Genomic DNA, 19,563 nt, shown 5'->3' with positions numbered 1-19,563 from the left:
TTGTGGACCTTTAATTTATCCACATTTTGACACTCCACATTAAAGGTTTCATTCACAAACTGCATTTTGTAGTATGTATAGTAGTACTACATGAGTACTATTTACAATACAAAGCAATTAACAAACCTACAAGTCTAAATAACCAACTCAATCTCTCCTATCTTTTTTATGGGGAGATCTTCACACATGTAAGTTTACTACTTAGGGCCTGATTAGGATGTGGTCGAAAACGGTTCCATCCTAATCGGGTGGATTGATTCCTTTCAGACCGACCCATTAGGATGGAGTAGGTCGTAAAAGGAATGCAACCAGACATTCCGTCTGGCATCCGACGGGATCAGAGAGCCTGTCCGCCAGTCGGAATGCTTACAGTAATCCCAACTGCGGGTTTTTTCACCAGAGGGATTATGATGTCGGGTTCCGACAGCCTTTCTGTGACGGCCTTTCCGACACAAAAAGGCTGCCGGAAATCGACTTTGGGGGCCACCAGCAGGGCCCCCATGGGTGCAAGGCCTCCGGATGGTGGCCGAGAGGGCACCTATAGTGACCCCTATTGATCTCTGCACCCCGTGGCAGGTACCTTGACGTGCCTACCATGGGGTGCAGGGATGAACTGCACCTCGCATTTTTACAATGAGAGCATGCATTCCGGTCGGAATGCATACTCCCATTGTAAAGAATAGGAGTGCAACCAAACAGAGTTTGGTGGAATTCTAATTGCTGGTTTGGGCCCACAACAGGAGGTCGTTTGGTCCCAGAACCAAATTGATGTCAGAAGGACTCAGGTCCGTCTGACATCGAAATCGGCCCCTTAGTAGTAAATGTGGGCGGGCCGAGGGTGTCACTGAAAAGGGGGCATACTTACTATTAAAAGGGAGGGTTTAGGGGGAGTAAAGTGGGGTGTAGGGAGAGTTTGGGAGCTACGTGCACACACCCACAAAAGAGTAAGCCCACCCGGATTCACAAACTGCACTTTTTAAATTACTACAGTCAAAGAGGACCCAAAACAGCAGTAAATGTACTCCCTCTCAGACCAGGAGAAAATCCAGCGCCACACATGGTCTGCCACTGGTACTGATACATTCAGAGGTATGCAGTTCCTAAGAAAGGGGAGGAAAGGTCGGAGGTGCCTATTGTACTGACTCCAGCGGTAGCAGAGGTTGGGGTCCGTTGGGGATTGCAACACTAGCCCAACGAGGAGCTGCCCATTGATGAAGCATGACACCCCTTGGGGTGTGTGAGGGTGCTTGCTCCTGATGAATCAGATCCCCTGACTTGATACATCAGGCACCTCCGACCTTTCCTCTGCTTTTCTTAGGAACTGCATACCTCTGTATATACCTGTACCTCTGGGGTCGTGTATGCTGGACCTTCACTCGCCCCTCATCCCTTTTTTTGTTTACTCAGCCACTGATACTGCAACAAATAATGGATGTAGGGACTTAAAACCTCACAGAAAACAATGCTAAATTATTTAAACTAGTTAAGAATATAAATATATATATATATATTGTAAGGTTAAAAAACATTCTGAAAATAAAACATTTAAAAATATTTTTAATTCAGAAATTAATGTAATATTAATTTTGTATCGAAATATAATTACATTATTTTATACATTGCTTTTAATAATTATTAATACATATAAAAAAAGTAATGTTTTACTTTAGTTGAGATTTATTTAAAATGGAAACTTCAGGAAAATATTTTTATTTCTATTAGTGTATTCAAACTAGTCACATTTAAAATTTCAATTAAGTTAATGGTTCTGTATTATTTGTTTATATTTGTTCTACATTAAAAATAAATATATAACATGAATTTACTTTAACATTTCAAATAAAAATATGTTTATGAATTGTTTAAAAGTTTTTTTTTAAGTTTTTACTTTTCCCTATACTTTTCCATAGGGAGATCTTTACCACTGTGGTAGAGATCTCCCTAGGATAAAGTATAGGGGAAATGTATGTGGTATATCAAAGTTAAAAAAAGTAAAAACATTGTTTTATTTATTTATTTGCATAAAAATTACAATTATTGTTTATATATTAATTTCAAATGTAGAACAAAACAAAAAAATGCTTAAGTACTATTAACGTAATCTTGAATTGAATATTTAATTAATTTACATTTATTAAATGTTATGAACAATATTTTTAAAGATTTAGAAAAAATCCCAGCTAAAGTAAATTATTTACATTTATTATGTATTGAAAATTACAAAACATTATGTAAAGAAATAATCTATATGAATGTAATTATTGTTTAAAAAATTGTTACATTTGTCTTTAAATGAAAAATGTTAAAATACTGCACCACAAAACGATATTTATTCATTTAATCATATTTAACTGTTTTAACATTAAATTAACGTTATATATATTTTTAAAAAAAAGTTGTATTAAGTTATTTTGATTCAACATTATTTCCCAAAGGGTTCTATTTTAAGTCCCTGCCTCCACTATTTTCTACTGGAGGGTGTTGGAGTGTAAGTGCTTGGTCATGAGTGACGCTGGACCAACCACTACTCCTTTTTGCATGTAGTAACTTACACTGGTAAATGTGAATCCATTCACTGTTTTAGGAGATGGAGACATGTAAGTCTAAACTTTTGAGTCACTTTACACTCGTAAATGGTGACTAGCCAAAAGTAGTAAAGTTACTCAAAAGTTTAAGTGCAAAGCTATAAGTTATTCATAGGTGTAAGATACCTATGTGTCTATCCCCGTAAGACTTCAACCATTTATTGGTGTTTCCACCAATCATTTATAGGCAAGGTGCCACAATACACACTCACATATTTACCGAAAACATGGTTCTGTTGTAGTGGTATGTCAAAAACTGGCATTTGCAAAATGCAACAGTAGCCCCTCCAGCAGCAAGACCTCGTTTATGTGTTTTATTTTATCATAAATTAACTTTAAAGCATTGGTCTCTTCTGACTAGTGAAGGGTAAGCCATTGAAAGATCGAGTCAGGCTCAAGCCAGATGCCTGGCTTTGGCTCAGCTCAAGGAACTTATGGAATCTCAACCCTAAAACAAGCCAGGACTACATGTTGCCTATGGATACAGCTGCCCGCCATGTAACACGCAGCATCCTGTGAATCCTGGAAAATCTACCTGTGCAAAATAAACATGTAACGCAGTTTGTGTCTGTTGTGGAATGCTGTTATGTCCTTGGGCAAGGTTTTCTTTATGTAAAACTGTAAAAAATAAAATGTGAATTTTGCCTGTTACCCTAACTCTCATGTCACCCTCCAAGAATTAGGACGAAGCACTTACATTTCATGTCATAAACAAATGCCCACCAGTCTAGTGGCTGGATTGCACATTGTGAAACTTGGAAATCTGGGATCAATTCAGGCTCCCCTGCTGGACCAAACTGAGTGGTCGTAGGCAAACACTTTATTTCATTGAGTGTCCTTTTTGTTCATTATCACATATGAAATTGCCCTCAAATACACAAACTCTCACTTTTAATAAATACTTCTCAATGCAGTGATAAAAATTTTACATGCCAAAGTGAAACGGTTCAGCTTGTTATAGAAATACACTTGTTAAATTTTTTAAGACACCATATCATATTCTAATCTAACATGTTTGTTACATGATTTACATGCCAGGATTTACATGCTACATATTTTAAGGTTCCGCTCGTGCACAGGCAATTAGAGCATGATTACGAAAGTCCACCCGACACCGACGCGGAAGCAGGACCACCTGCCTAGGAGTTGGAGGTCCCACTGGCCGCATTACGATGCGACCGCCAAAGGCGGTCGCAATGTGTATATTTTGTATTGAGTCATGTGCTGCGGACTTCAGCACACACCGCAATACAAAAAAACCCCATTTAAAACATCCCTGCACTATGCAGTAGGCACCATGCAGTGCCTGCCACATGGTGCAGGGATGTTTAGGGGGGCACCATAGAAGCCCCACAGGGCCCATAACGAAGGGCCGGTAGGGAAGGGGGCCCACTAGGGGCCCCAAAGTCACTTTCTGCCTGTCTTTTTATGGTGGGTTAACCGTCATGAAATGGCCAGCGCAAAGGGACATACTAATACCTACCTCGGTGCCTGAGCAGGCACCGCCCCATTGTAGAGAATAGGAGTCAGACCGCCGCACTGACAGGATCCTTGATCCTGTCAGACGCGGGAGTCTTTCCCCCTGCCAGCCGAGATCCGAATGCCTGCATCCTAATGCGGCGGTCAGATCTAATGGGCTGGATAGCGGTGGGACCGCCACCGACGCCCTGATGTTGGCGGTCCCTCCGCAATCGTAATCAGGCCCTAAGTGCCCAAGCCGACCCATGCCTCTGCTCTCCCTGTTAATTTGCTGGCTCGCCCAACTCTACGTCTGAGTCCCCACATAGGAGGCCTCCTAGGCAGAGGTGTCTCTCTTCAAAGCAGATACCCCACACGCCTTCAAGACCCTCCTCTCCCTACGAACCTCGCATCCCATTTAAAGCAATGCACCTGTAACCTAACCTACCCCCTCCTCCATCAGGGACAGAAGAAAAGCTCACAGTTACAACCGTATGACTTTATTAACGCTCCCTTACCCCCATTTTACTTCCTTACGTTTATCAAAGACCACCGCAGACCCCTGCCCCAAAGGCTTTATATTCGCTGTCTTCCTACACCCGGGTCGACAGCTAGTCCAAAAGAAGGTGGAAGAAATCCTCGTCACAATCTGCCCCTATGCCTCCTCCGTAATGTGTCTGAACTTTGAATACCCTTCCCCCATCTATCTTCCCCCGCCCCTCCACCCCCCAGCCCTCCTTCCAACACCGTGGACCAAAGCTGCGTTACCGCAGCCTCCCCACCACCCACTCCCTCCACACGGACCGTAAACTTCCCCGACTCGCTCACCTCCTCCACCAACGCCGAGAGTTGTTCCAATGGGCTGTAGGAGATTTCTCCGGTCAGCAGCTGCCCCCGCGACCCCGCCAGACTCAGGGGCTCTTCCCCCTTCTTGAGGAAATAGACAGCCTTGCTCTTGCCGCCGGGTGGGAAGTGCTCTGCGGGCATCAGCTGCCCCGCCGGGCTCAGCGCCAGCAGCAGCAGGCTACGCTCTGGCCGGTCCACAAAAGCCTGCACAGCCGCCCGGTACTCCTCGGTGGCCAGCAGCTTCTGCCACCGATCCGGCTTCAGCCTCAGCGAGCGGAGCACGGTCTGCTCCAGGAATAGCAGGCGACCGTCCGTGCTCGGGGCCTCGGGCTCCGACATGGCGGCTGCGGGCACTGAGCGAGGCTAGGAAGAGTGGCGGAGCCCGGGAGCGCTGCGCTTACAATGCTGCCAGTGTGACTGGCCTCCGTGGTTGGCGTCCTCGGTCTCCCTGGTTACTGTGTTTACATCCTGCTCCCTGGGGCAAGGGAAGAGACGGCTGTTCGCAAGGTGATGGCGTGATTGGAGGGACTGGAGTGCGGATGAACAGGACCAGGAGTGCTTCGGGGCAAGCAAAGGAGCTCCGATTCTGGCCCTTTTACCGACTCTGGGCCCGGTGGCTGGCGCCCAGGGTCTCCCTAGTTACAGTGTTTACTGCTGCTAAGCTCTCTAAAGCTAACATTATGAGGTGGAACGTGGCAGTGGACAAGACAACTGAGCTGTAAGAGCCCAGCTCCTCTTGCTGCCATGTACTATGCATGTCATGGCAAAATTAATACATCACACTGTCTCATAGATGAGCATATCAAGGCACAGTATATTCTAATGTTGTTTACCATAGCTCACCTCACCATATATGTACCATACCCAATATGCCATACGTTTATATTATGCGGATGCAAACTATGGTACTGGATGCAAGGATACCGTGTCGTGCTATGTTCGTCTATGCTCTGCCACAGAGCTTTCGAGATCCTCCGGTCTATCATGCACGAGTAGCACATCCAGTCTAGTTTTTTTTCTTTGCATTCTGGGACTTATAGCCCTGCATTAGCAAGGATCCAAGCAGGAAAACAAATGCCATTATTCAAAGCAACAAAAACCTGAATTGGATGAGTAAGTCTCACACGGATATGGGAAATTCGCGAACTCTGATGCTAAGACATGTTGGGCCAAAGCATAGAATACTGGGAGGTGGGGTCAAAAGTCTAAACTGTAATGCCATGCCAGTACCAGGTTAATTTGAGTGGTGTTTCCCAGGCTCTTAAGTGCCTGGTAAAACCTACTGTACTATACTCTGCAGTTTTGTCTCCTCTGGTTCCAGTGTTAACAGCATAACCCCCGCACTCTGCCCCACTCCCATTATATGCAACATTCCCCTTACTGTATTCCTTACCATGAATAAGCCAACGTACACACTTGTCTTGTGGTGGTCATTTGTTGTCCGCAGTTTATTAGGAATACAAGGAATACATGTATATAATTTGCGTACTTTTGCATGTCATGTCATAAAACCATCTTGGCGAACTATCATATTTGCGTTGTGCCTCATATGCATCTGATCATACATCATGTCTGCCATAAGTCATATATACATTGTCCACACAGCACCTTAGACTGACAGTTCGTTGTTAGCTTCTTTGCAGGCTTGTATTGTCTCTTGGCCCTTCTGGGTCAATTCTTTGGTTGGTTGGGTTTGCGCTCTTTTTGAGCGGGGGGGGGGGGGAGTAGCTTCTGTCCAGGAGTTAGGCAACAACTCGCTACCTTGTCTGACTCTTGTTTTGCCCTGCCATCCGGCGGGGGCTGGGCTGCGAGTGCCGTCTCCGTTTGCTACCCCCCTTTTGGTAGGTCAACTCACCCAGCCGTGAGGCATCCCAAAGTGAGTGGTCCTACACACCACCCTTAGGCCAACTCACCCAGCCGTGAGGCATCCCAAGGTGAGTGGTCCTATTCCGGCACACCACCCTCCGGTGTGCCTCCGTACCAACCATTATCCGCGTAGATCTTCGCCACGGCATTGGGGAGGCTTCCGTCTTCCTGGGGCTCCCCCCAACTATGTCCTACGCCTTTTCATCTGCAACCCACTAAAGCCATGGCGCCCCACAGGTTGCTCCAAAACACCCCCATGCCCTCCTTGGATAGGTGCACTCCATCTTTGGTATAGAACTCAAGGCGACCTGTGTGGATGAGCGCATGCCAGACCGTTTCAAAACCATTTGTTCTGCAGAATTTGCTCACCGTGAGGTTCAGCTTCTTACGGGAGTTCTCGACCGCTTTCTGGGATTCAGCCCCGCGCCATTCGTTTCTGCTGATCAGCTCCGACCAGATGATGGCGGTGTTCCCGAAGGTCCTAGCTGCCTCTGTGAGATCTCTCTGGATATCTTGAAGGATTGCTTTCCTCCCGCGTCTGGCCAAATCGTTACCCCCCAGGTGTATGATCAAGATATCCGGATGCCATGCTGCGTCCGCCTGCAAGTCCTCGAGGGTCGCCGACAGCTAGTCCCATCTCATTCCCGGTTGGCCAAACCACCGTATGCAGGTGTCCACTGGCCGTCCTTTCTTTGTGTGGCCCCCCCGCCGCCACCAGGCTTGCATTCGTGTTATGAACGAGTGACCCACCACCCACACCAGGCGTGGTCTCCTTCCTGCCAAGGCAATGATAACATGTCACTCTGCTGTTTGCCCGTGGCAGCGGCGCCCCTGTTCTCCCCCCGGTGTGCCCTGTGGTTCATAGCAGCTGGGGCCTTCATGGGTCCGGTACAACCATGACCTCCATCTCCCTACTGCCTGTATTCCGGCCTCGGCCATCCCATGCTGTGCAGCTGTCATGGCAGCCCCTATCTGGAATGAATGGGATCCAAAACCCGCTGGAGGCAGCCCTGTCTTGCTGAGTGTGAGGCGCATGATTGCTATAAACCGGAATTTGCTTAATTGTGTGCCGTCTCTGTGTTTGAACAGGGAACCCCGCCAGGTGGTCGTACCGCCATGAAGGCGAGCAGGCATCAAACCGCGCAGCAGCTCTGTTCCTTGATGCAATGTAGCCTTACAATTGTCCCTCTGCCGGTTTGGTCTGTTTTCGAACGCCTCAGTAGAATCTCTACTCCCATTGTTCTGGCTGTCACATCGCTTGCTTGTAAACAGCGTTCGACTGGGCCCGCCCTTGAAGGTGCTACTAACTCGCCAAGGCGGAGCTCCCCAAAAAAGGCGGTGGAAAATGCGGCCCTAAACAGGAGGTGATCGAAATTGTCCGCTGTTATGTCCCCTAGTGTCCCCAACAGTAAGCCCAGCTTTGTGAAGTCTATCGGGCGCCTGGTATCCTCCATTGTGCCCTCTTTGCGTCTCCACCCCTTCATTGCTGCTTTGATGTAGTGAGAGGCAACTGGGTCCTGCCCGGTCTCCAATTTTGCGTAGTGTGCCATGGCGGACAGGTTGGCCTGCGCCCACGACCTGGACTTCTTGCAGATACATGCCCACTGAATGATTTGCTCGGTTGCCCTGCGTGTGGCCCCCACTTCGCCCAGAGACTGGATGCCCCCTACCCTCATTACTGTCCCAACGTATTTCTTATATCTCCTGAATGCTTCCGGGGTGCGTGTGTGGCTGACCAGCTCCGATAAGTCTACCCCGCCAGGCCCCACAGCTGGCTTGGGAAAGGGGTCATGTTCTGCTCTGCCGCGGGTGCCAGCTCCCTGAACCTGTTCGTCCTGGCTAGGGACAGGGCATCTGCAACTTCGTTCTCCACCCCCGGCATGTGGCGTGCTCGTAGGTCTATGCTGCCGTCCAGCTGCAAAATAACCAGTCGGCGCATTAGTCGAAGAGTGTCTGGGCACCTGGCTGATCCCCTATTATTGACCTGTACTACGCCCTTGTTGTCTGACCATAGCGTTAGTTTCATGTTCTGCAATACTTTCCCCCAGACTGTCAGTGCCACTATGATAGGGAATAACTCTAAAAAGGTGATATTGCTGGTTATGCCCCGTCTGTGCCTGCTGCTGGGCCACTGGCCTGTGCATCATTTGCTGCCTAGGATTGCCCCAAACCCTGTGCTGCCAGATGCGTCTGTGAACAGCGCGATCTGTTTGTTAGTGACCCATCCTTCCCTCCAGATCAGCAAGCCGTTAAAGTCTGCTAGGAATGTATACCACATTAGCAGGTCTTTCTTGACCTCTGACGCAAGCCTGACACGATGATGCTTCTGGGTGAGCCCGCGTGATAATTGGGTCAATCGTCTTGCGAATACCCTGCCTGCTGGGATTACCCTGGCTGCAAAGTTAAGCTTGCCTATGAGCCTCTGGAGGTCCCTCAGCGTCGCCTTCTCGCGCCCGCAGAAGCTCCTAATGTCGGCCCTGAAATCCTCCACCTTCTCCGGAGGGAGCCTGGATGTCCCGGCGACGGAATCTAGTTCTATTCCCAGGAATGTGATTTTTGTCGCCGGACCCACTGTTTTGTCTGCCGACAGAGGAATTCTTAGTTCCTCTGCCAGTTGTTTGAATGCTGTCAGAGTGTTGCCGCACTCTGCTGACAATGCCGGGTCTGTGAAAAGGAAATCGTCCAAGTAATGGAGGTTCCCGCCCACGGGATGCCTATCGTGCAGTGCCCATTCCATAAAGGTGCTAAACATTTCAAAGTAGGCGCATGATACGGAGCACCCCATCGTCATTGCCTTATCGAAATAGAGGTTGCCCTCCCACTGAAAACCCAATAGGTGAAACTCAATGACTCAATGTCCGCCTTTGCCATGAGAGCCCCTCGGCCTGTTGCTCTAACCAGGTCTATGGCATCGTCTAGCATGGCGTAACTCACTGAATAAACTTCTGTGCTGATCCCATCGTTCACTGACGTACCGTCTGGGAATGGCAAGTGGTGGATTAGCCGGTATTGGCCTTGTTCTTTTTTGAGGACCACCCCTAGGGGAGAGATCACCAGTCCCTTGCTCAGCTGGGAGGGGAGGGGAACCTTTATTCTACCTAATAGCTTCTCATTCTCTATTTTGTTTGTCACTACCCCTGGGTGCTGTAGTGCTGATTTTAGATTTTTTACCCTGCCTGGGGGGAGGGGCCTGTGAATGGGACATGGAAACCTTCCTTTAAGCTGTGGACAAGTATCTCAGCGTCTGTCTTGTTGTGGTATCTGTTGGCTAGCTTGTGCAATTTGTGCGTGCTGATGGGGGACCATGCTAGCATGTACTTCTGCCACCCTGCTGTCACCTTGGTGCCCCCTGTGTCTGTCTCACTGCTTCTTCCTCTCTTTCTTGTCCCCTTTGTGATCTTTCCTGCGCTTGCATCCTGCTGCTTAGTGCCCTCCTCCACAGGATGAGCAGATATGCTGGAACTTACATGATGCCCCGTAGGTACATTCGTTCGCCTCGAACTTCCAGCATATTGCCAGTGACCCGTTAGTATGTGGTGCTTTCCCCGCACCAAACTGTTTGGTTCTTTGAAAAGGCCTACCCTTGCCCCTGTGAAAGGACCCCCGAAAGGACTGTTCGTTTCTTCCTGCCCATGACTTCGCCTCTCTTGCTACCATCATTTTGTGAATAAAACCGGAGACATCCTCCTCATTCCACCCCATTTCCGGGTGTATATGCATCTTAAGCCGGAACCCTTTATCATCCTCTAGCCATGCATCGTCCGGAGATTGACTCTGTGAATTGTGGATGTTGGCTTCATAAAGCCACCGGTCGGCTCGACTATTATGCCAGCCATTTTTCGGAATGCGTCTAGCCAGTTATCAAAATTCCTCTCCTTAGCTCCTTCCTCCTTTCCCTCTTATCCTCATCCTTCTTATCACAGGTCGTCAAATCAAGCCCCTCTAGCTTTATCTCCAGTAATGAAAAAAAAAAAATGAATTCCTTCCTCCAGATTCTCTCCTTGACTGCTAATGGTATGAGACTTGCTAACCCTGTGGCCCTGGTAGTCAAGGACGCTGGACCAGGTGAGGGCCGTGTATATTCATCGGGTACAGCTGCTGTGGCGGAAGGAATGGTTGCTGGGGTCGTGCGCCCCCAAGCCACTGTGGGGGACTATAGCTCTCCCCTTACCCCTGAGGAGGCCTGATCCCTTAAGCATTGCTGGCGCGCCTTGCCTGGGTCTATCAGGTGCCACGGTAACCCCGAGGTATCCTCCTCTGCCTGGGCTCCCATTATTGCCCCTCCCTGCGTGCTTCCCTGCCGCCCTTCTGTCTGTGCTCCTGTCGCCCCCACACCCTGCATGCCTAAACCTTTCAGAAAAAGTGGCGCCATAGTTTTGAAGCATTCTTGCACAATCGCGCTGATATGCTCACCGCTCGCTGCTGTGTCCCCAGCCCCCCTGCTTGGTCCCGCTGCCGCCGTGTTGGCTACAGGTGGCTGGGTCTTCTTCTGGGCAGCCTTCTTGGGAGCTGCTGCCTCTGCGAGCTTGGCTGGCACCCTCCTTCGTCTCTTGGCCGCCGGTGCGCTGAGGCTGCTCTGCTGATGGCTTGGCCCTTTGCCGGCGTCGTGCAGCAGGTGGGGCTGCAGCCAGTCGCTCCTGTGGACGTCCGATGCTGCCCGGATCTTCCTCAGCAGGTCGTTCAGATCCTCCTGCTGCCGCATATCGTTCCCCCTCTTTGCCATCTCCTGTGTTGTCACGGCGGCTGTCCGGATGCCCCTCGATTTGCCCAAAGCAGGGTGCTGCCGCAGATTTATGCATCAGCAGTAGCTGTGTGTCCCTCTATCCAGGCTGGTGTGTCCTGGTAGGGTGCTGCCGCTGATTATTGCACCAACCTCACTATTGTGGGCTGGAATGTCCTTTCATACTGTGTGTTTTGTAGCAGCCGACTTAATTGGAGCGTGTTCCCTTTAAATATAAAGCCGCTCCTCGCGCTCGCTCTCCTTTCCGTCGGGCGTGCACAACCAGCTGTAGCCTGGAGCCCGCACCAGCCACCTCTCATTGCTCCTTACGGGGGCACATACACTCCGCTCCTGCGGCTCCGATGGGGTCTCGAGCGGAGACGCTAAGAGTACGACGAGCCTCGCGGGGGAGGAACGGAGGTGGTGCAGCGACTCATCGACTTGGATGTTCCCATGCCTGGGGTTGATGACGCTGGTCTGCATCTCGTCGTGCGTGGTCTGCACCGGTCCCGCTGCCTTGTGCCTGGTGTTGATCGACCTCCGCCCCCCCTCGATCAAAAAGGGGAGCGAAAGCAAAGCCCATCGATTCAGCCACCTCCGTCGACGAAGAAGATGCTGGTCAGTTGCTAGGTTCGGTCGATGGGCGATGATCACACACTGAAGGAGAGCCGGGGTGGCGCCCGGACGCTTCTCTCAACGCCACTTCTAACCTCCGCAGTACTACTATCCCTGTGAGCGGTGCAGCTCGGCGATCAACTGGACAGGACAGGGGCCTCCACACTATCCTCCTAGGTAAGCCGAAACAACTCATGAAATACCTCTGTCGCCGATGCCGCTCCCCAGCTCCATGAAGATAGGGGGAGCAGTGCTTAGATCCCTCCCACTGGCTTTCCCACCTAGGTAGGAGCTTTCCCCTATTGGGGGGTTTGTATCCCGCCCAGGCCCCCATTGGCTGGGGGGGCCGGCGCCTCTCCGGCGGCCGCCGCTGAGGGGGGAGGTGTTTTTCCTGCTCTTCGGTGCTTCTGTGCACCGCAAACTGGTTCTGTCCGGGGGCACGGTGTTAGTTATGACACCGGCTCTCTAGGCCCCCTTTGGGGGTAGCCTATGCAAATGTTAACGGGTGCTGCAAGTGATGCTTTGGGGAGGTACTGCGCAAGTCCCTGGGTCACAGGTCTCTTCCAGTGACTCTACTTCCCACGGTTACCACGTATTAGACTCCACCCTGGGCTGCTGTGCAGGCACAGCTTCCCCGTGATCCAGGCCATCATCCCTCTGACAGTAACAAATCAATAATGTCAGTATTTTTACCTACAGTTTCTTAACCAAATACTTTCTCAGCACTACATTAACTTGTTAAAAAAACTCGTTGTTTAAAGCGAACTTCAATAAGGCCCACCTAGCACTCAATGTACATTATTTCTTACATGATTTTTCAGAACTTTTTACAGCATTTTTTGTGAAAACACCCGTAAAGAACCCTGGTGCCTAGTGGGATTCTGCAGCGTGAGGATGGAATGCAACTAAAACGTAAAGCAATCAGTAGTCGCTTACTGTTTTTCAGAAGAAACAGGTCGCGGCAAGGGTAAAAACAATTTGCTTTTGAGCACTGCATGAATTAGCAAACGAGAGCATATGGGTCTTACTTACATTTGTTCCTACTAGCATCATGCAGTGTACGGTAGCAAATCAAAACATAGAGGGCCATATTCACAAGGACCCATCTCCGATTTATCCCCACATTAACGCACCAAAAGTGGAGATAGAATTAACAAACCATTCACAATCCGGTGCAAACTGCAGGCCGCCAGTATTCACGCGATAACTGCCCCAAAATTTAACACCACGGTGGACACCATCAACTAACACTAATGAGATACAGAGTAGGTGTACCCGTGCAAAAACACCCGAAAAAACCACAACACCACTTTCACAACGAACGGCCAGATCTGCGATGCGAACCAAAAACAGACGATAAGCCGCGTTAACCGCAGGTATTTAACACCTGCCTCAAGCAGGTGTAAAGACGGACATCTCCGTGCAGTAGGCAACGGAGCCCCGCACACAGCCACACCCGAAGAACAAACGACGCCATGGAGCTACTCATCATGCAAGTCGGAGCCCCAACAGGGCCTCAACACCCACCGCCACCACCCCCAGGACCTCCACCACCCCCTGGACCCGGACCCACCCCCCCCAGACCACCACAGAGGCAGCGCAGAGTAAGACAGCGGACCTACCGAAAACGCACCACTCTCATAGACCTAACACCCACAGAAGGCATTACCCACTACGGGCTCAAAAGGGCAACCATCCCCTGCATCCTGACCCACATCGCCCACAGGCTGATGGTCCCAACACAGCGGAGAACCAACATCCCTCCGCAGACAAAGCTGCTGGCTGTGCTGCATCTGTTGGCCTCTGGTACCTTCCAACCAACAACTGCCAGAGTCGGAGGGGTCTCACAGCCAGCCCTATCAGAGATCCTGTTACAGATTTAATGAATGCATCATTTGCCCATGGATTGGTGCCTCCGAGCTGGAAAACAGCAGCTGTAAAGGCGCTTTTAAAGAAGCCAAGTCTGGATCCTTCGGACCTGGCAAACTATAGGCCCATTTCCCTGTTGCCGGGACTCGGTAAAATTGCGGAAAAGTTAGTGAACCAACAACTTTCAGGCTTTCTCGAGACCAATGGCCTGCTTTGAGACTCACAGACAGGATTTCGGCCAGGCCAGGGCACCGACACTGCCCTTCTGGCCGTCGTGGATGAAGCCAGAAGCATTTTGGATTCAGGAGGCTCAGTGGCAGTGATCCTCCTGGACCTCAGTGTGGCTTTTGACACTGTGAACCATCTGGTGTTGATTCAGCGACTGTCCGAGGTTGGTGTGTCAGGGGTCGCTCTGAAATGGCTCAGATCATTTCTTAGCGGCCGGACATACCAGGTCTGGGAAGGGAGTGTTCGGTCGACATCTATTCCCCTCCGGTGCGGGGTGCCACAGGGCTCCTCTCTCAGCCCTACATTGTTTAATGTATATATGGCCCCCCTGGAGGATGTTGTGGCCCCATTTGACATTAAAATCGTCAGTTATGCGGATGATATGCAATTGGTGGTCGCCCTATCCCAATTGGAGGGGAACCCTGATTTACTGCACTCCTGCCTGTCGGAAGTTTACTCCTGGATGTGTGAGTCATCCCTTAAGCTAAACGGCTCGAAAACTGAGATAATGCTGTTAGGGAGTAAGACCCTTTCGCTCCCTGCGACCAGCTGGCCCAGCTGTATGGGAGAGCTCCCCAGTCCGAAAGAGGAGATTAAGAGCCTGGGGGTCTGGCTAGAGCAAGACCTGTCGTTTAGGACCCAGGCGAAAAAAACGGCAGGAGTTTGTTTTGCCCTCCTCCGGTCAGCCCGCAAAATTCTCCCTCTCCTTCCTCTAGCATCAAGGAAGTTGCTTATTCAGGGGCTGATTACATCTAGATTAGATTATAGCAATGCTATTTTTCTGGGCGCCCCTGAAACAACATTTAATAAACTCCAGCTGGTCCAAAATGCGGCTGCAAGGCTGCTCATGGGAGTCTCTAGGATGCAGTCAGCTAAACCGGCCCTAAAAGCCCTGCATTGGCTCCCGGTGCATGAAAGGGTTAAATTTAAGGCTCTTTGCACTGCGCACAAAATCCTCCCGGGGAAGGGCCCTCCCATCCTGAGGAATCTAGCGTTGCCTTATAAAGCCAATAGAACGTTGCGCTCCAATCAGAAATTTCTTCTCCAAATCCCCAGAGTAAAAAAGGCCCGTACGGGCGGGAGAAGATTCTCGGTTCACACAGCTATGCTGTGGAACGCACTCCCTTTTAAGCTGCGTTCCGAGACCTGTACTTTGCGGTATCGGAAATGCCTCAAAACTCATCTGTTTCCTGCTTGATTGCACTGAACTGGCCTTTGGTTAACTATTGGCGTCTGGATAAGCGCTGGGACGACTGAGGGTAACTGTGCGCTATACAAAATGTTAAATAATAATAATAATAATCACACCTGTCCTGGATGCCATCCTCAGCTTCATACCCCAGTACCTTCACTCCCCCAACACTGCGCAGAAACAGCTGGAGACAAAGCAAGGCTTCTACGCCATAGCTGGATTCCCGGCCATGTTGGGGGCAATCGACTGCACACATGTCCCACTTGTGCCCCCTGCGGATACTGCACACCACTACCGCAACAGAAAGCATCAGCATTCCATCAATGTGCAGGCAATAGTGGACCACCGGGGACTCTTCACCAATGTCGTCGCCAACTACCCAGGCAGTGTGCAGGATTCCTTCATCTTCCGACAGTCTGTCATCAACCAGCGCTTCCAGGATGGCACATATGGAACGGGACTTCTCGTTGGTAAGTGCCAAATCACCAAAGCCACCAACACACAACGCACAACTGTGGGAATGCACATGTGACCAAACCACATACAACATGTCAAACTACATGACCACCTACCAGACACGACAACACCACTCCATGGTCAACCTGGGATACCTCTGCACCCAATACAGACATTACATGGCACCACAGCCACACAACAGCTGAATGTGTGGAGATGCGGAATGCAGCAATGTGGGAGGATGCAAGTGATCCGTGAATGGGAATTGAGGAATTTCGATTTCTGATCGCGATCGAATCGACCCGCCATTTTGTGCTCCGCCGCCATTTTGTGTTGCCATCACTCAGGCAGCACGGCGAGCAAAGTCTATTCTGCTTTTTCTGCAACCTGGTGTCGAAATACGCTCTCTGCCTCTATTTACAAAGCTGGTGTTAGGACTGACCGAGTACACTAATCCCTTTCTGGCTTTCCTAATCCCCGTCTCAACTATCTGTTGATTCACACCATTCTTTCCTGACTTTATCTTATCCTCTGGCCTTCACTGTCTTCTGCTAGCATTCTCTCGTTTCACAACTGTCCTCCAACACACACAAAGTATCTCGCCACCTGCAAGTTAGTTATAAGTCTGTTAATGAATTAGCTTGAGGGATGGGTGACTAACATAGTTGGAGGAGAGGTTTCTTCGAGTCATCTGACACTTTTGTTTTCCAATCTCCCCTGTTGGTTCTATCCTGTTTTCCAACTTTCCTTATTGGCTCTTTCTTGTGTGTTCTGGGAGTGCTTTTGGTTAATGTATATGAACCTTATAGAGTATAAAACCCTGTGCGCCACAGAGTGAAGTGGCAGTCTCCTGAGAACCTACTTTGTGTACTTCTAGGATAACTGTACTAGCTGCAGCTAAATAAATCTGATCTTCTAACGCCGACAGAGTGTCCTGTGTCTCTGTGTAGCTGAGCAGGAGGACTCCGGAGACTTGGGCATACCCTGCGCCGCCAGACCCAAAAGGTTCTGGTTCCTCAACTGGCGCCCAACGTTGGGCGGCTTCAGTGGTACCGGTTCTGCCTGAAGGTCGTGAGGAACCCCGCAAGAAAAATTCCGGAGGGTTCGTGAGCCACATTAAGCGACCCCTGTATGTCGAAAGTGGTCCGAAGGTCTTTTGCAGCGCGGTTACTCCTTCCTGACGGCTACTGACGACCGCTGCCCTGACTGCCGCCCTGCTTTGGCCCTTCCTTTGATGATGTATGGTGAGGCGAGACGATAGACGGGCCTCTGTTGGTGGGAGAAGACGTCCTTAGTTAAGTATCTTCATGGGTCGCGCCCACAATTTTGGTTCTTAGATTTGTCTATTGCAAGAAACAAAGCCGAGGGTAAGTTCATTTGTGCTGCGTAAACTGAGTTTTACTCCCTTGAAGTTTGTGAACAGTCTAGTGACATCTCGAGATGCCTGGTCTGACTAAGTTTGGAAGAATTTGTTGTCTTGGTTGTAATAGGGATTCCCGACTTGAGGACTCTTGTCCGATTCCTTCGGTTGGAACTCCCACATATGAGCTCTATTCAAAACATGGTATTGGCCCCATTGCCTTTAACGAGACATGGACCCGATACACAAAGAAAGATGGCGTTCTAAAATGGCCAGAAAATGGTAGCTTTGATCCTGATGTGTTAGATAATTTGGAAGCAGTTTTATTCAAAAGAAAAGCCCGGCCGGCAATGTTTGACTCTTTCCGCCTTTGGCGAAAGGATGCCAAACAGAAAGAAATTAAGCAAGCAAAACGAGATAGGAAAGCACAGGGTATGACCATTATACAGGCTGCCCAACAGTTTAAAGACGATGAAATTGACAATGCGACTGAAATTTCAGAAAGACAGCATTGTATGGCGATAGATAAATGCTATCCGGTGTTACCTGTTTCTCCTTCTGATAATAAGAAAGATGTAGAAGAAGATCCCCTAATGTCCCACTTATTAAGGTTACCTCCGCCCTATGCACAAAGTGCCAATGCACCTCAGCCTTTACAGCCTGTCCAGACGCCAGCGGTACCTCCGCCTGTTCCGGCTCTCCCGCATTTGACTCCTCCAGTATTACCGCCCTTGCCGGTTTTACCATTAACTTTGACTTCTTTGCTCTCATCTCCTGATCTTAGATCTCCTTTGCCTTCTGCTCCTCCTGCAATTATCAGTTCTTCTCCTGTCAGTTCTCCTAATACTTTGTCTCCAACTCTCATGTCTAATTCTCCGTCTGTGCGTAAGCGTCTCACAGACACTGTTACTGGTATTCTAGCTCCTTTCTTTGAAGCTTTAAATGTGTCTCCGGCTTTTGCTCGAAGACAGTCTCGTAGTCAGTTCCCAGAATTTGAAGAACGAGAGAAGTTGGACTCTCTTGCACGAAAATGGATCAAGAAGGGTCCACAATACAGTGTGCTTGATATTATGCCTACCTTCTCGCAATGGAATGCGCCTACGCAAAGATATGTTTTTAATGTAATGTGCGACACTCTCATTAAAGAATGGGAAGATGTGAGTTTGAGTCCAATCTCACAAGACCTGTTAGATGTTCAGGCCGATTTTGATAAAGGACTTGTTGTGGGTCCTAAGGTTGAGAAAGCTGTAAGGACACTTATTTCTTATAGGTCCTTATTGTCCTCTCAGGCTTTCTTTGATTCTGATCCGTCGGTTAGACTGACGTCGAAAAATTATCCTATGAGAGAGGTTCCTCCAGTATGGAAGGAAGAGGTTGCGGGAGTAGGTGCTAATCCAGCTATTCCTGCTCATTTCCAACGTATATGGGTGCATGTCCCTTGGAAGAGATCTGAAGTCTTGGCCCTTAAGCAGACTCTACCGGATCCTCGTATAAACCCTGCAGGTTATTATAAAGAATTATCACAGACAGTTGATGCTTGCATCATGAACTTAGCAGATATTGATATGCTAATGGGAAATGTAGTCCCACAGACAATATGGGCTAAGATTCGTAGAGAGGATCACGCGCAGGAACTAGGTGCTACTTGGGATGTTATAACTACTACAGATAGAGATCAAGTGGGTGGTGCAAAGCCTGAAGCTTTAATTTCGGAACTCCCTGGTAGGATTATTATATTAATGAAAACTATGATGCCTGCATTGAGAGTTAATTGGGATAAACTAGCAGCATGCAAACAAAAGAAAGATGAAAGTGTCTCTGATTTCTTCACTCGTTTCGAAGAGACCTTTATTGATCACAGTGGTCAAGATATGGCTACAGAGGGTGGACAGCGATTATTTGTGGACAAATTCGTATTCAATTTGCTTCCCGAGCTGTCACACAAATTAAAATATTCTGAAAGTTCATGGGCTGTTTCTTCTTCTGCCTAGATATTGGCTACTGTGCAATATTATGAAAAAAGAGATAAGGAGGAAAAAGAAAAGCAAGAGAAAAAGACGAAAGAATTAAAAACAAGCCAATCCTCCACGTTATGTTCAGCCTCAATTTCAACAGCCTCCACAGTTTCAGAGGTTGTATAAAAAACCTGATCCATACATTCCGCGACCTTTGTCAGGTCCTAATCAATGTGCCTATTGCAGAGAGGAAGGTCATTTTAAGAATAGTTGTCCGGTTTTATTGCAACGCAACGGAGCATTATCTGCTCCATGAGGTCGTGCTGGCCTTCAGTCAGCAAACAGAGGTAGAGGTCGGGGTGTATTGACTCAAGAACAGCATGCCCTTCCTTCTCCCAATTCCATGAACTACT

The 19,563-nt window shown here is 49.0% G+C and overlaps 1 protein-coding gene across 1 annotated transcript in view; it reads right to left on the bottom strand.

Annotated features, from left to right (window-relative positions):
• DNAH9 (dynein axonemal heavy chain 9) overlaps positions 1 to 5,295 on the bottom strand; it is a 1,479,259-nt gene extending 1,473,964 nt beyond the window's left edge. The window contains exon 1 of the mRNA XM_085616775.1: positions 4,872 to 5,295. Coding sequence (XP_085472901.1) covers positions 4,872 to 5,228 — 357 coding nt within the window. The 5' untranslated portion in view covers positions 5,229 to 5,295. The remainder of the gene's footprint in view (positions 1 to 4,871) is intronic.
• Positions 5,296 to 19,563: the final 14,268 nt, after the last annotated feature.

This window comes from Triturus cristatus, chromosome 7 (genome assembly GCF_964204655.1).
Source record: "Triturus cristatus chromosome 7, aTriCri1.1, whole genome shotgun sequence".
Classification (NCBI taxonomy): Eukaryota; Metazoa; Chordata; class Amphibia; order Caudata; family Salamandridae; genus Triturus; species Triturus cristatus.
This window is presented reverse-complemented; position numbering and strand designations above follow the sequence as displayed.